The 17,673-nt window shown below is 41.9% G+C and overlaps 1 protein-coding gene across 6 annotated transcripts in view; it reads left to right on the top strand.

The window, feature by feature from the left end:
- The window catches only part of fbrsl1 (fibrosin like 1), a 356,926-nt gene extending 345,469 nt beyond the window's left edge, over positions 1 to 11,457 (top strand). For 4 of the 6 annotated variants that reach the window (XM_023343195.1, XM_023343197.1, XM_023343198.1 and 1 more), the window contains 9 exons: positions 133 to 228; positions 3,136 to 3,207; positions 3,795 to 3,824; positions 4,121 to 4,192; positions 4,782 to 4,914; positions 6,009 to 6,092; positions 7,053 to 7,136; positions 7,981 to 8,239; positions 8,962 to 11,457. In XM_023343195.1, the coding sequence (XP_023198963.1) occupies positions 133 to 228; positions 3,136 to 3,207; positions 3,795 to 3,824; positions 4,121 to 4,192; positions 4,782 to 4,914; positions 6,009 to 6,092; positions 7,053 to 7,136; positions 7,981 to 8,239; positions 8,962 to 10,255 (2,124 nt within the window). In that variant the 3' untranslated portion in view covers positions 10,256 to 11,457. The remainder of the gene's footprint in view (positions 1 to 132; positions 229 to 3,135; positions 3,208 to 3,794; positions 3,825 to 4,120; positions 4,193 to 4,781; positions 4,915 to 6,008; positions 6,093 to 7,052; positions 7,137 to 7,980; positions 8,240 to 8,961) is intronic. The other 2 variants (XM_023343196.1, XM_023343200.1) reach the window with 2 other exon arrangements.
- The last annotated feature ends 6,216 nt before the right edge of the window (positions 11,458 to 17,673 follow it).

The following is a 17,673-nucleotide window of genomic DNA, read 5'->3' on the forward strand; positions in this document are numbered from 1 at the left end:
GTGGCTTTGCGTGTGCTGAATCGCTCGCGTCCAGTACGAGCCTCTGTATGATTTTGTGTGTTGTTTATTTTTTTGTTTGTTTTTTTTATTTCTTTGTTTTCCTCCCTCCATCCCTCCCTCTGTCCTCCCCAGTTTTTCCCCTCCTATCCCCCGACCATGCCAGGCATGCCCCCGCTGCTCCCGCACTCAGGACCCTTCAGCTCGCTGCAAGGAGCCTTCCAGCCTAAGGTCAGACCCACATCCCCGCTCGTAACCCACAGGCTACCAAACAGGCCGGGAATACCAGGACGCATGCACACAAACTAGCGACTGCATAGTTGCAAGAGGAAATGCATGGGTTTTTACTGTTTAGATGCGCTATGCTAACACAACAGGTCAACTCAAAATCTACTTCCTTTCACGATGCAAAATACGAGCCGTAAACGTAGATGCTAACAATATGGCTCTGTTTTAATTTTGTTACATTCTTTTCCAGATAATAGAGAACTCTGTATTTCTGTTTACATCTTACGAGTACTTGAATAATAATAGATTTTTTTTATACAACTACACGGCATTTATGTCGAAATTTTGCCCTTAGTTACAGCGTTTTTATTCTTCTGTTTCTTAATGTATAAATATATAGATTATATTCTACCTTCGTGAGAGTCTGTTTCCTGTTATTGCTTGGCATTTTGCTGCTGTTGCACAGAAATTTCCCCATTGTGAGAACAATATAGGATATTTCTGTTCAATTCTCTAATACTACTATAACTAACAGAACCTAAGCCGATGTCAAAACTGGTTCCTAACCAAAGCTATCACAAGGAAAAAAAATGTAAAAAAGCAAAATTCGTGGTTGTATTTTGACATGCACTAAACTAGAGTCAATAATTCTCAACGTAGTCAACAAAACAGGCCAGTTCAAGAACTGCTTCCTCTTTTTAATGCACAATAAGAGTTTTAAACATAGATACAACCCAAAGTGATGGCCTAAATCTGTTTCATCAGATGAGGTCAGACAAGAATTATGGTTTTGTGGTGTTCCTAGAATGAACTCAGTACTTTTAGTCTTACAAAATGCTTGTGTAACATCACTATACCTAATAGAACCAGAACCAATGTCAAAGCTGAGTCCTGACCAGGTCAAAATAAGCAAATTGCTATTCAGAGAAACCAGAGGGGGAATCAGGGAGGGGATGTGAAGGGTTAGGCCGGGTGAGTCTGTCTGACATATACTCAGAGGCTGTGACCTGGAGGAAGACACCAATCAAAGCTGGCCCAAATCCGCTGGCCCCGGTCCCAGCTGGCTCAGGCACTGAGGGACCCTTCTGTCGAAGACCGCTCCAGATGGTCCAAGCAAGGCTCTTACACAAAGCCCCTGCTAAGTATTCTTGGAGATGAGCTTGGGGTTTTGGGGTTTTTTTTTGGTTTATATTAGCATCAGCTATATAGTAGCAGTAATTACGGATTAGGGAGCTTTAGTGTTACTGAGGAAGGCCGGGGTTTGATATTTATCCTGGTGACATAAATCTGGAGGATCACACAGTGATTTTTGAAAAGATTTTCTTTTCTTTTTTTTTTCTTTGCTTTTGGCACACCTCGTTCCAAAGTCATTGGACCTCAAAGTAAATCATGAAGTTTTATTTCCCAAGTGATTTTTTTTGCAAAAGTAGATGTGAATAAACCATTTCATTAGACTTATTTTCGTTTTTAAAAATATGTTTCTCATCTTAAGATAATTTACCTGGAAAAATAGAGGATACAAATAAACCAATAGAAGTAAAAAAAATAATTTAAAAAATAATTCTTATTAGGAGCAAAGCCAACATTCCACTTTGTTAGGAGACTGTGAACAGAAAAATGTGAGAAATATTTAAAGGGAAAGGAGATTATAGTGGAGTCTGCTCCTACACCTGCAGAAAGAGAAAAACAAAACAAAATCAAGAAACCATGGTAACAAACAACATAGGCATATATAATAATAACAATTACAACGTCTCTCAATGTTGCTCGTTTAAAACAAAAACAAAATAACCAGGAACTGACATTTCAAATCATCCTTACTGTCTTACATGTCTACTTAGCCTGATTAGCATTACTAGAGCTAATATGTGAGTCACATATTAGTGTGATATATATATCACTAATATATATATATATATATATATATATATATATATGTATATATATATATATATATATATATATATATCTCACTAATATGTGACTCACATATTAGTGTGATATATATATCACTAATATATATATATATCACTAATATGTGACTCAGTTTGCTTTTTCCTGGAGAATGCAGACTTTGAAATGAACTCTGTGGTTTCCAAGATTTCTTAACAGGAAGAGGTTGACCCAGAAGTAAAAATTTTTGGTTCAGTAGTTAAAATAGGTCAACTTTCCTGTTATATGTTCAACCTTCCAGTTCTGTGTACATCTGCCATTTCACCAATTTGATGAAACATCTCAGAGTTTGGCGATCATTGTCAAAACATCTGATTCAATTATAAAACAACCAAGTATGAAATGGATCCAAATGACCAGCAAACACTAAAATGTAGCTCTCTGTTTTAGTAGCCTGAATAAGCAGCCGACATGCCAATACAATAAATAGTTTTTTTGCTAAATAACTTGTTGGTGCGTTTGTCATTCACATTACCTCATTTTCAGATACCTCAACAATGCTTAAAACAGCTAACTTCAGGTCTTCTTTGTCTTGTAAAACAATCTCTGTAGAGAACAGTGTTGTTAACCTGTGCTCTTGTGCACAGTTTCATCAGTCAGGGCCTATCAAATAAAAAAATCTGCCAAATCTGGTCAAAAACCTTAAATTTCCCACTGCATTTCCAGTCATACTTTACAGAAGCTTGAAATTAAAAGCAACAGAAAAGCAGCGAAACTTGACATATCCACTGAACAGAAAAAATGGCAAAATGATCAACAAGAAACACCCAAGAAGAAATGCACTAATCCACTCAGGGAACACCTGAGCACACCTGCTGAGTTTAAGAAATCCACATTGAACACGCCTCGATCACAATAATCTTCAAAGAACACATTAGGTTGCTAACGTCTTGTTTTTGCCTTTTTTAGTTCAGACTTATTTTTAATACCAAGCATCTTTTCTGTTGTTTCTGTCAGGCTTCTAATCCCATTGACGTAGCAGCACGTCCTGGAGCCGTTCCTCACACACTTCTACAGAAGGATCCGCGGGTAAGCATGGCCGCCGTCATTCTGCTGTAGTGCTTCTGGTAAACACACCACACACACCACAAGTGAAACTGTCGGGTGCGTTCCGTTTACCTCTGAAGTCGGAGATGTGTTCGAGGTAATGACGTACCGGTTGCCATAGTTGGAGAAATCGGGATTTCAACATGGCGGCGCGCAAGTAGACGTTGTTTGCAGTACCGAACATCGTTTTAAGCGAACGCCACTTTTTAATTTGTTCAGGTTAAAGTTGCTTGTGCATTGTGGGAATGTTGACTTTAGATTTACTCTTACAAGTGTGTCTTGTAAAATAAAATGTTTCCACCACAGCTTACTGCTGTTGATGTGGGGAGCGGCCATATTGAAACGCAAAGTCGGCCAAAGAAGTCTTAGCTGGGGGTAGTCAGAGTTACTCCGAATTTTCGACTTCAGTGGGCTTTCCAGTAGATTTTTCTGACTGTAAATGGAACGCACCATAAGTCTTAGCATCTTTAGAAACTTGTATTTTATGAGTATAAACATTAAACTTGCTTTTTTAGAATTTGGCATATGTCTATATTTCTGTTATTAATGATCCTCTGTTGTCCGTACAGATGAGTGATCCGTTCAGGACGTCTGTTAGGGTGAGTTGACACATTTGTTGATTTATCTAAAACCCTTTAGTTCTCTGGCCAGGCCACAAAGTCTTATTTACAATCCCAGTCAAGCTGATGCTGGGCATTGGGGTTAAACATAAGCTGCGTACTGGGTTCAAGCCAGGGATACCTATTTCTAAATTGGTTGCCTGGTTCAAATTTCTGACTTCCGCTTTGTTGTCTGGCCAGAAATTCCTAATGCCAGCATTGATTTTTTTTTTTTTTTTTTAGCTAGCTAAATTAAAGCCAGGACGCTGACTGTAGTTTCTCTTCAAATTTTTTAGAAACCTGGCAAGTGGTGTGCAGTACATGTCCAGATTGCATGGCAGATCTACCACCACCAGCAGAAAATGAAGGTGCGTGAGACGGACCGTTCTGTCTTCCAGGAGATTTGTTGTCATGTCAAACCAGACACATAGCAGTGATTGTTAAATAATCACCTACTACACACAGAGATTACATATGCTAAGAATAAATTACCCACAAACAAGCTGCTGGTTTGAAAAGACTAGGCAGAGCTGCTAACTGATGGTCATGAATACTTCGGGTTCACCGTATCTACGCAAAAAATGCAAACCAAAATTAAAATGATCTAAATGTTTATATTTAAAACAGGAAACACCAATTATTCCGTCTTCTAATGATTATAGTAATATTAATATCACTATAACATATACACTATATAATATCGCCGATAATAATTTTATCTGGAGTTTTTTTATTTATTAGTTAGATTTTGATTCAAAGGCTTTCTTCGGGTTTGGATCTTTGTCATCAAGGATTTATTGTTCCTAATCAGCTTGCATGGATGGTTTGACAGAGCTAGCCAGAATTGGAGAAACGTAGCGACAAACGAACAAACCGCCCGCTGTGTCACTGGAAAGGCCTCGCTGGCCTAGTTTTCTTTTGTCTGACTGTCGTCGCCTCTGCCTCTTTGAATTACAGCAGATGCAGCTCGACCCTCACAAGCTAGACATGAACGGGAAGCTGGACCTGTTCAGTCGACCCCCGGCCCCAGGAGTCTTCCCGGGGTTCCCCTATCCTCACGACCTGGCACGACCCCTGTTCCCCTCCACAGGTCAGCTGATTTCCTAAAACCTAAATGCAAAAATCACAAATGATCTGATTACTGAAGCTTTTCTGCCTTTATGCAAATAACAATTTCTAATTTCATTAAAAAAAAAAAAACATGCTGATGAAACGGAGTGGGTATTTTTCCTCTCGTGTAGTGTTCGGTTAATTATAGGGCTTTTTCAGCAAATGTTTTGCCAGTAAAGGAAATCAGATTTGTCTATGAATATGCATGACTCTCAGTTAGGTAATTGACTGATTTGCCCTGCGTTGGGGGGAGGGGGGGGCTACAGCAGAAAGGAGAATGCCCTTTGACTGGTAATTATGCTGTGGTTCGTCAGAGGCATTCATATAATTGGCTCTTTCATTAACAATTCATGAGATGTGGTTGATAGTAACAGTGTTTTGTAAAAGAAGCCATTTAGTTGCGCATTCAAAAACTGACCTTGCCGTGCCGCTGTAGGTTCAAGCACAAACGCGTAACCGCGGCAATAAAAGGGAAATGTGAATGGCAGCCCGCTCTGTGTTCAACATGTTTGTGCATTTATTCACATTTTATTACTTCTTAGCGTAGGAGCATTTAAAAGAACAGATCGAGATGTTTTTCTTTTCAACGGGTTTCTGTGGAGTAGTTCTCAGTAGTCAACATCTTACCTGCACTGAACTCCTTCGGTGTCTTCGCTTAGTGTAAATCTAGGTCTTATAATAATTCTAATCTGAAAAATGACACAATTGTTCAAGCAAATGCTTTTTTTAAAAAAAAAACTTTACCATCATTATGTTTGCATTATGTGATTACTTACAAAGAAGCTGGTAATTGTTTAGCTGATAAATGTGTGAAGATCAGTGGAAAACAGAAAGGAACATGTAAGGATTGTTGCTAGAGCACCACCGTCTTTTTTTTCTCTCCATTAAAGATTTAAAGGTTGAAAAAAAAAAACAACATTAGGATTAAGCTCTTGTTATGTTTTTGAGATTGGATTTTAAATCTCCCACACCAACTAACCTACATTTATACTAAACAAGACTTGTTCTTTGGGGAGTTTCTTAGAGATTAAATTGCCATGTTACTGAATAATGTGAGTGCGTCTGTGTTGATAGGCTCCGCACACCCAGCACCCTCTCCGTATGGCCCCGCCCCCCACCCCAGTGGCTTCCTGCCTCCGAGCCATTTGGCAGGTAAGTGTAAGTAACCGTATATCCACAATCATTTAACCATATATCTCCTCTTTCTCTCCATGCATTCTCTGCTCATTCTCCCCGTTTTTTGACTCATGTTTGAACATGGCGTAAAAAAAAAAAAAGCCACCAGGGTGTCATTCAAATCGCAGATAAACAAAGTTTGGATCTCAGGTTCGTTTTTTAACGATCCCGTTGACCACGAGCAGCTGTATGTTTTTTAAGGAGACACGTAGCTCATGGATATATCTGGTATAACTCCATCTGGGCTCATAAACACAAACATGGCCTCCAGACAGAGACAGTGTTACACTATTTTCTGTGGAACATAAATTTTGTCTTTTACGGAAACAGATTGGATTTTACATTTATTGTATTCCATTTATTTCATTTTTTTTTTATTACAGAGAGCTTATTTGGACCTAGAGTTACCGACTGATTTCATCCAGTAAACTGAAAATCGAATTTTTATCTGAAGAAAATAAATAGAATTAAATGAAACATTCTAATAATTTTAGCTTTTTTTTTGACCAATTATTCATTTAAAATAGACTGATAAATGTTATTCATACGTTCCCCCCCCTCACTCCCTGTCAGACTGCTACACTGAAGTCAATCATTCACCAGATTTTCAGTTTAATTAGCTCTCAGCTTCCCTGTCCAGCACCGGACCACCATCAACATTGCTCCAAGAAATTCAAACTAATTTCCACATCAGGGAGATTTGTCTCTCTTGCCCTATCCAGCTCCAGTCAGTGCCAGTAAATCCTGCGTCCTGGCTGCCATACGATTTACCAGGCAGGGAGTTAGGATGGAAGTGCCAACAAGAAAAAACAACAACAAAAAAGAACAGACACAAAAAAAAAACTCGCTTGTAAGAGAAAAGCTGAGTAAAACGGGTTGGTGTTGGGGTGAGTACTGCTAACCGGCTCCCCCTCTTGCTAATCCCTGTTTGGCATTTTGCAGATCCTTTCAGTCGCTCCAGTTCCTTTGGCGGCCTCGGCAACCTTTCAACCAGTGCCTTCGGAGGATTAGGCAACCCCTCGCTTGGTAAGCGCTGCCCGGCTCTCTCCTCCTCCACCGGCTTCCCTTCTTCTCAGTCAGGGCCCCCTGTGGCCAGAAGCACAGCACAGGGCAGAGCAGAGCAGGAAAGCGTTAGCCAACAGGGAGAGCGAGGAGGGGAAGGCAAAAAGACACTTAGCTCTAGTTTCTGTGTCAAACCAAAAACCCCTGGCCCTGGGAGACCCGACAAAGCAGTACAACACACAGCAAAGCAAGGCTCCTCCCTGCCTCGACTTCATCCATCAGTGATGTTTCCAACAGCCTGACTTTGCTGCTGCCAGCAGGCTCTCTTAGGTTTGCTGTTTGGTGACAATTCATCTATTAATTATTCGACAAGCCCCCTTTTTGCATCTCCGTGGAGGGGCTTTCTCTTTTCTCCCTCTGCATCCTTCCCTCTATGCTTTCCTCTCGTTTTCATTATCCCTCCTGTTTCTGTGTGCCAAATCACTCACCCTGTTGTGAAAATGGGATGTGATTGGACTAGACATGCTGTGGAATGCTAAGGTCTCCCTTGGCTTTTCACAGCTTTCTTCTCCAGAGGGCGAGTGAGTCTCCTCTGTTCATCCGGTGCAGAAAATGGAGAGGGGGGAGACGTGGGGGTGTTGGGGTGGGGGGAGAAGCCCTTCAGTCCCAAAGCAAAGCCTGTGTTGTGGGGAGCCATTAACCTCTAACTCTTCCAAGCAGCTTCGGGGAGAGAACCTCCAGAGACAAAGACAAAAGCAGCTTTTGTTGTCGAGTCTTTCTCGTCTTATGTGTCCTCAAGAAGGTTTTGTGCCCAATTAACTTAGAGAGTCCAATGTCTGTCTGCTTTCTTTCTTTTTTCCACCATCAGGGTCCAATAGTGTGTTTGGTTCCAAGGAGGGGCCAGGAGGACTGCCCACTTTTGGCAGCCCCCACCACGACACCTGGAACAGGCTGCGACGCACACCGCCGTCTTTCCCCACCCCGCCGCAGTGGCCCAAAACCGGAGAGGCTGAGCGAAGCAGTTCCGCCAACAGCCACGACCGAGAGCGAGAGCGGGACAAAGAGCGAGAACGGGACAGAGAGAAAAGAGACTCGTCCATCGGGAAAGAGGAGAAGGATAAGGACAGGTGGGTAGAGGATGGATGGATTTTGTTTTCATAGACTTGGGACCTTGTTTAAATCAATATTAGATGTTGGTGTAACCCTCTAAAATACTATAAGTTTTGGGTTACCAGATCAATCCCCACTTCATCCGTCTTCATCATTTTGTTCTTGCGCAAGACACTTCACTTGCCTGCTGGTGGTGGTCAGAGGGCCTGATGAAGCCGGTGTGTGCAGCTGTGGCTGCTGCACAGTAGCTTGCCACCATCGGAGTGTGAATGTGTGTGTTAAGGGGTGATTGACTGAATGTAGAGTGAAGTTCCTCAGGGATATCTGGACTTGATAAAGCGCTATACAAGTACAGGCCATTTACCATTTCCTTCTAGACAATGGAAGAGCAACTGGATCTTGAAAAATGTGAAACTCCAACTATTAACCCTATGTAGTGTCCATGTAAAGTGATTTCTAGTTGCCTCCTATATGTAGATAAGCTATATCACAAAGCAAACTAAAAGCAGATGTGTGAAAAAAGTTGACAAAAAGAAATTGGAAGAGTTTCTCTAAGCGAGGGCTTAGCACATTGTAGAGGTGACTGAAATTCAGAAGCAGAATGTAATTAAGATGAAAATGACAAATTGATTTTTCTTTCGGAAAACTACTTTGGAGGCAAAATAGTATCATGTGATTGAAAAGAATCTGCTTAATATAATGTGCTGATTCGACAAATTGTTCCGTTGTACCATTACAGGGACTCCGTGGATCGCAACCGCCACTCTAACCGCTCTTCTCCTGCCTCGGCACCAGTCAGCTACCAGATCAGCAGCCTGATTCGCTCAAACAGTCAGAACTCTAGCGATTCAGGTCGGCATCAAAGCGGCAGTGTAGACCGCGTCCGGGAGGCGGAGAAAGAGCTGCTAGAGCGCCAGAGGGAGTCCTCTCTAGCCGACATAAAGGTAAAGGAGAGCCGCTCGCCGGGGAAGGAGATGCTGGAGAGGCGGACCTCAGAGGACTCCATCAAACCCACGCAGCGTACGCCTTCGCCCTACTCCAAGGCCATGATAAATGAGCAAAGCATGAAGCTAGCCGGTGGGCTCCCGTCTGTGATCAAGGACATAGAGAGAAAGGAGCCCCCGTCTGCAGAGCTCCTCCACAAAGTGAAAAATGACATGAAGATTAAGGAGGAGAGAAAGGAGGAGCAAGAGGTCATGGTGGTGAGTTCAGAGCCAGCGCCCCAACCTGCAGTACAGATCCTTCCTGTCAGCCAACCAGGAAACCCTCACCACCACCACCCACCGTTGTCACAGCAGCCTCATCTTCCCTCGCCCCGTGGCAATGACATCCCGACACCGGGCCTGCACGGTGTCCCCATGTCACACTCTCTTCCTCTATCCATGAGTGCCATGCCTCAAATGGGCAGCCTCAACGTACTGGACAGAGCCCGCATGGCTCCCTTCATGGGGGTGAGCCCGCTGGCAGGACGAGAGCGCGTGCCACACACCGCCTTCCCCTGGGACCCACTTCGAGAGGCCTACCGCAGCCTGGACCTGCAGCGGCGCATGGACTTCCAGCTCAGGGCCGAGCAAGGACACCGCTACCCCAGCGTGTACGAGCAGGAGCGCGCCTACCGCGAACGGGAGGCTCACGACTACTCTCACCACGAGCACCTCTTGGAGGTGCGCAGGGAGCACGAGAGGATGCGACAACAGGCGGAGGAACGAGAACGCCTCCACCTGAGGGAGGAGCTTGACAGGGCCCGCCTCCATCAGCTACACCAGTCGCCGATGGAGGGCCATCTACCCCACATGCCCCCCTTTATGCCACACTTAGGAGGCATGCCATACCCAAGACTTAGCCCCTCCACAGGACACAACGGTCCTCTGAACAGAACGCCCCCTACCGCCGCATTAAGCGCACCCCCGCCTCTTGTGCCAGCTGGCAGTACCCGGCCAGCCTCACCCAGGAGGACTACCCCCCTCACCACCACCCAGGACCCGAGGGACTATTCCCCGTCTCGCAACCCCAAAGAAGTAGAGGCTCGGTAGTTTCTGGAAGCTCGACAAGCCTCACTTCTGTTTTGTGGAATACCATGATCAAAGATGCACTGCTCCTTCACCAGAGAGGAGCGAACCTCCCCAAGGGAAAGGGTATGATTGTACAAAGTAAAGGTGTGTAAGGCTAATAAAGCACATGCCATGGCTATTTTTAGTGGACTGGATGTTCAATAATGTCGGTAAAGATGACACAAATGTGTGGATGTTTATTTCCGACTTAAATATTTGATAATTATTAATATATTAATCCAATACCTTATTTCTGCTTTGTGCCGAAAAGAAAGGTCCTAAATAAGTTTGTACATTTCCTATCTTTGTTCCATGTATAGATATGATTTCTATGAATTTTATGTACTTTGTGCATTAGTCTTGCCTTTTACAATATTTATCCCAGTCTATTGTGAGACATATCCTTTATGATAATGTAAAGACTTGACTTTGGATTCAACCATCAGTAATTTAACCTCATGGTACCTGGATATCCTCAATGATGACAATGTACATTGCTACATTATCAATTTATTTTGTTTATTTGGTTTGCCTTTGAGATATGCAGATAAATATATATATATACATATATATATATATATATATAATTATATATAATGTTTGTTCAGTCTCTGTAAAGAAAACTGATGTAAATAATCTGTTAATATTCTTTGCTGCAAGATTGCGTTGTAAATTTATTAGTCTTTTTAACCATTTCTAGAAAAACGAAATTAAACGAAACAACGTGGAATCACCTGTCTGTTGAAAATCCTGGTGTCAAACAGCCGGCCAACCGATGGAAGTCACGAAGGGAGGGTGTTGTACGGAAGCCTAGATGGATCGTTTGCAATCTATGCAAAGCAGCACACAACACCCTAACAAAACGAAATCTACTGGAACAAACTGACAATACTGGAGAAGCTGAGAGAAACTTGGATTTAGCACATGTTCATATGTACCAATGAAAATCATCTGGATTATTCAAAGACTTCCAAGTCAGAAACTGGACCAGCTCCAAACAGAAAAGGACACTGTTGGGTGGACATCAAAAGGACTTTATCTGTCAACCTTGTGGTGTTGTGCAGTTGTTTTTCTTAGACTCTTGTATACAAAAACAGTAGCGTTTTAGGCGTGGAAAAAAAAAAAAGAAAAATGAACATTCATGGTTTAAAATGTACGGAATAAAGTTTGGACCTAATGTCAAACACTTCCGGTCTACCTTTCGTCCCGCAGTGAAAACGAGTAGCGAATCCGTCTGCCGGTTAAAGCTACCGAGTGGTATTTCAAGATGAGATGGATGGCTTTGCCGATAACGCTTCTGCCTCTGTTTTTTCACAATTCAGCGCTTTCTCATTTTATATCAAGCTATTACTCCGAAATCATAAAGTCAACTGAGCTGGGGCAGCCAAGTATAGCCCCGGCCATCAGATCATTTGACCATAATCTGTCATACGTGGGCTGCAGAGCTCTTCGTGGTGGAATCAATGGGATTGGGCCAAGGCAATACAGGGTGGACTAATAGAACATTGATTTTGTATGAAAGCGGGTTTTGAGTGTTTGTGTTGCAGGTAACCGGTATCGACTGGCAACCCAGCGGCGTATTGACCTGCGGTCTGGACTCATTACGGGGAGCAACGCCTGGGAGGAAGGCTATCGGATGGCGGGGAAGAAGCTCCCCCTTCCTCGTGCGTGCCACTCATCTGCTTTTCTAATGAGGCCGGAAGTCTCTCCGGAATGGGTTGCAGAGGGAGTTCTGAGGTGCCCCCGTCCTGTTATTGACAGGACAGGGTAGTGGCTGCGCTCGCCGCCTGTCTAGAGACGGCCAATTCATCCTGATAATGCTTCGAATACTCATCTCGCCGCCCGGCGCTCTGCGCCTCACAATCCCGTGCCATGGTAGCAGCCCCGTAATGACAGCGTGGATCAAACCGTGGCCAGGTCATTAGGGGATGTTATTGAAAATCAATTGTGCTCCTGTGTCTCGCACACTCCAACAGGGTTTTTTTTTTCTTTTTTTTTTTTAAATGGCTCCTTGAAAAGACTGTTTGCCAGAATGTGGCCGGTGTATTGGGAAGGCTTAAATCACTATCACTTTCAATTTAGACTCCTGGTAATTGAACCACATATTCCTCATGTGGGTAGCATCTGTCAGAGGCCGGCCTCGCATTAGCACCAAGTGGTCTTCGACCCAGGATGACAAAAAAACAACAAGGACAGTGTTTAGCAAAAGTATTCATATGCTTTGTTATATTACGGCCACGGCATGCAGCTGTACAGACTCATTCATTGAGTTAGGATGTTATTGAAATATGCATTTGTTTCAGTAACTCCATCACCAAGTGGCACACATTATAAAGATTAATCAGACTAATACTGATGTTTTAACACCTTTATTTCTCTTAGATGATTTTCTGCTTACAGTCATTTAAAAAACTAAATATAAGACTAAAGTATAACACCAAAAATAAAAACAGTTTAATAGTAATGGTACATTTTTATGTGCCATTTTTCTAAAAACGGCGACAGTTTACGGGAATCAAGCAAAATTACAAACGTAGCGCAAAAAACAAAATACTTAAATACAAAGCAGTGGTCATAAAAACACACAACAAGCATAAAGAAGGACATTACTCGTACTTTAGAAGCTGTTCTGAGAAGGTGCATTTTGAGATATTTTTAAAAACAGAAATGTTGGCTTGATTAAAATACCTGCTTAAAGGTTGTTTTCAAACGGTACTTTTAATCTGACAAACAAAACTCAACGGGACGCATGTTCTAATTTATTGAATATGGCCGTAAAGTGTAAGAAAACTGATATATGGTTTATAATTTAGTTTCTTCATGCTATGAAAACTCCTTTTTTAAAATTTGGAACAGGCAAGCTGGTATCAAAAAAATACAAATGCATGCCACACTTTTTTAGATCTCTATTTGTGCATAGAAATAAAAAGGAAAACCATAAATCGTTTTGTTTCATCTTCACATAAGCATTTTTTTCACCTCTGGTTTTGAAATCCCCTGAAATTTATGATTGCAGCAAAAAATGTGAACAATTTCATTGGGTGTGGACACTTTTGTGAGTCCTTGATTCTTATATATATATATTTTGTATCAAAGTGTTTACCAGGTGAGCTCTGGTGTACAGAAACACACTCGATCAGTCTGCCTTGTGTTTCAGTTGTTTTTACTGCTGCAGCCCTCCAGAGATGAAAAGCTCCATCAATTTCACTCATCGTCTGGCAAGGTCAATTTATTTCAGCACACAGTCTATCATCGGATGGGAAACAATTGACACCTCGCCTAACACATCCAACCTAAGGTGGATTATAAGAGCGTCTGCAGTTGTCACTTTCTTTTTAGTCATTACTCATGTGTGAGAGCTGTTTTTTTTAAAGACTGGACTGTACATAATGTTTCTTTTTTTATTTCCTCATTTGTCACTGACGTTGATTGTCGCTATAACAGGATTTCTTGTTACAGCGCCTTTGCGAGATGGAGAGAGCGCTCTTTTTGGACAATTTTTTTTACATTTTTCTCATAATCCCAATTAATAGGATACAGCAGCATTTGAGGTAAGACATTGTCTTATTGTTCCAGTAATCCTTTTTTGTTTCATTTATCTGGGAGAAACCTCGATGCTGAGGGTTTGGGATTGAATTTTCATGGTCTCAAATAGCTCCAAAAAAAAAAAAAAAAAAAAGCGCCTGGCACAGAGCTGCACCCCAGATTCAACGAGCAGTGGAACAGGCCAGAAGGACTTCTTACGGAGCACAATGGCAGCTAATAACACAGTGCCAAGCTAATAGGATGGGCAAGAAATGAATGGTTCGGTCCAAGCTTCTTTTCTCTGTCCTCCCCCGGCTGATAAAACATGTATGAAAGCCTTTCTGAGCCACCGTACAGTGACTCCCTTGACTTCTTTCCCCCCAGCGAGACTTAATGCATTAGTTCTCATTTGAAAGCTGTTTTGAAATGGAAATTGCTAATGAGGCGGGAGGCCCCGGCCATGATCCGCATTTGGATTGCCGGGCTCCTTTTTGCTGGTGCCTGGTGACTTGGGAGGTGGCGGCGGCTCTTCTCGGTGTTCAAGCCTCGTCTGTCTGTCTGTCTGTCTGCGGGGGCCAGCAAACCCTGACGAGTCGACAGTCATTCTGCGCCGCCAAACTACATCTGAACGGAGTGAATTTGGTGAGAGAGCACTGCGTCGAGGAGGGCTCGCTGTCACAGTTCTTTCTTTGTGAGAGAGTGCGTGTTGTTTTGACCGCCTAAAAAGGCTAGCAGCGCACATCCTTCATCTTTTTTTAGCCCTCGGTGTCAACTGAGCTGCAGCTGACAGAAGCCAGGCCACTCATTGGTTAAGGAGCTGACTGGGACACGACGAAATGGTGTGAATTCCTTCCCCGGGTGACAAAGTGCTGTCTAATGTCTTTGCACCTCTGGACCTATGACAAATATTCCAGCTGCCTCGCAGCGCCGCCTGTAAAGCTATGCCGGGAGAAGAGAGCTAGTAAAATTGCAACGGTACGGGTGACGTCATCGACTTGCGCCTCTGCGTCGAAACTGCGACATCCAAAATGGCGGGAATGAGTATTAGGGGCCGTACTACTAGAAAAAATAACAGTATAAATTTACAAAAATAAAGTCATAAAATAACGAAAACAAAGTCGTACAATTATGAAAATAATGTCATAATATTGGGAGAATAAACTTGTGTGAGAAAAAAGTAATCAATTACAAGAATAAAGTTTTAGCATTTAGAGAATGAAGTCGTAATATTACGAGATTAAAGTCAGAATTTTACCAGAGTAAAGTCGTAAACTATTACTTTATTTGCGTACGAGTTTAATCTCATAATGTTATGACATTACTCTCGTAATTTTTTTAAAACTCTATTTCGTAGTTTTGCCATTCGTCCTACTAAAACATATTCTATAACCATAACTAGCAAGTGATTTTAAATGTCCAGCATACGTATTTCTGCGTCCCAAAGTCATTTTGTGAGATATGTTTTGGTTGTTCAAATGTGTTTTGTTGTGACCTGTTGAACACAGCTAAATTCAATATCATTGATATTCGTACAGTAGAGTGAAACAAAAAGTATTTGAACACTTTACATTTGAAACTGATTTTTTTTTTCTCCAACATTGCCATATTTCTGCCTTTTAATTCAAAACGTCACATGCAGCAATTAATTGTGGGTGATACACTTCGCCGAAGTCAACTTGGATGCGAACTTTAGGCGAATATGAATCAAGGGTGCAAGACCACACTGGAGAATTGGGACACACTACACACTTGAACCCTTCGGCAGGAGCAAGAGTCACTCAGAAGAACCTCAGAAAGCAAACGAGACCGGCGGAAGCAGAAAAAGCAGATGGAAAAAGAGGAGGTCCAGTTGAAAAGGAGATTTTCCACTTCGATTCAATTTTCAGGATTTTTCCAGCCTTTCCCAGAGCCTCGCAATCTCTCACACTGGCCGTATTATGTACACAAGCCGTAAAAAAAAAAAAAAATAAATAAAAAGAACATTTATGCAGCTGGGTGCATCTGGCAGTGACACGCTTTTCATTCAAGGACTCTCAGGATGGCAGCGTGCCTGTACCCCCGCCACCCTCCCCGTTCCATGTATGGACACCAGACAAAAGCAGACTTAAGGAATGGGTATGTTGGGTAAAATGAGACTCCCAACGCTTTGGTCTTGTTTTAAAATTAGAGAGATTCTGAGGGAAATGTAAGCCATATGCATCTTGTCCAATTTGGCACAGCCAACGCACATGATTAACCGAAGAGACGTTAATCAAAAGTGGCTCAGCATTTGAAGGGGCGGTGAGAAGCGCTGCCAGCTGGTGACAACATGGCTTGTGTGCGCAGGCCAAGAGTGAAGTTTATTTGAATATGCGTCTCGCCGTGACCGTTTTAGTTTTCTTTTTCTTCCCCTCCTCCACCTTCACTCGCTCAGCAGAGCATTCCTGGCTCATCGCTGGAATCGCCTCAGAGCCGTTGGCGGAAGTTTTCCCAAACCACAAAATTAGAAATTCTGTTGTAGCCGAAGCCTTCTGGTGGCACAAGGTTTAGCTCAGTTTGACATTGGCACACCTAGTTTCTGGCGTCCGTGAGGGAACGTTGCCTGTGCAATTGGAAATTATGGAATTCATACCAGAAAAATTACCAGCACATTCAAAAAATAAAACACACTTTCTTTCCATAATAAGCTGTCTGATGCCCCTACTCAAAATATGCTGCGGTGTTTGTAAAATATAAATAGAGCGTAATAATTAGAAGTAAGTTAGAGATTTTATTACACAGGAAGCTTTGCTTGCTACTAATATTTAGCAGTTGTCAGGAATGTGATTCAAAACAGCCCAGAGGATTGAAAGAAAAAACCTAAGTACTGCATTTATAATTTTAGGAGTCTAACTTCATCTTACAGACTTCAATGTTAAAAAAAAACCCCAACCCAAAACATATTAAAGTCACACGTTAGCCAATAGTGCTTTGCACAGGCTGTCTAAACACATCACTTTTAGTTCCTCTTTCTGCAGACTTTCAAACTCAGATGGAGTCTGACAGGCCAGGTAATTGATCAAAATGGTGGTGTGTGGAGCAGCTGCCCATTTTTTTGTTTGAAGTGTGACTAACTAACCACATCGTGGACATTGTGTGTTCAGTGGTGATGTGGAGCAGATGAAAAGTCTGGACAGCCTCAGGAGAAGTGCCTTGGACACTTTCCGCTGCTAGAGAGAATAACTCTCCTCAGGATGGACATTAAGCGGTTGTAGCCATGTTCATTTGTAATATGCAGTAAAAGCAGAAAACATCCCAAAAGTAATAATCTTCCGTTGTTTTATGAAAATAAAACGTGTTCTCGTTGTCTTTAAAGTCTTTTTCAAGTGGTACAAGAGGATAGTGTGTCCCATTTTATATTATATTATATTATATTATATTATATTATATTATATTATATTATATTATTATATTATATTATATCATATTATATAAGAACTTGTCAAAAAAGAGAAAATTCAATAAAAAAAAATAAGAACAGTTACAGCATAGGGTGTATGAGAGTCATTTTATTAACAGACTTCACATTTTTTGTGTCTTTGGTGTGTTATGTTAGCAACTAGCTAACATAACTAGCTAGTTTTTGTAATAGTGAGCATTACAAAAACAGCTCTTTCTGTCCATATATTGTAGAAAATGTAGATTACCTTGCCTTGCTTTTATATTTTCCAAGTAGCTGTAAACTTCCAAATTCAACATGTTTCCCTTGTCAGTCTACTTGTTATCTGCAGAAAGTCTTGCTCTCTCACCTTCTCGCAGCCTTGAAAAACCGCAGATATGTCTCATACTGCAATAGAAAATAAATTTTCCATTTTAATGTCTACTATAGTTCTGAAAATACTGAAATATATTCCTTA

Source organism: Xiphophorus maculatus, chromosome 12 (assembly GCF_002775205.1).
Source record: "Xiphophorus maculatus strain JP 163 A chromosome 12, X_maculatus-5.0-male, whole genome shotgun sequence".
NCBI classification, from domain to species: domain Eukaryota; kingdom Metazoa; phylum Chordata; class Actinopteri; order Cyprinodontiformes; family Poeciliidae; genus Xiphophorus; species Xiphophorus maculatus.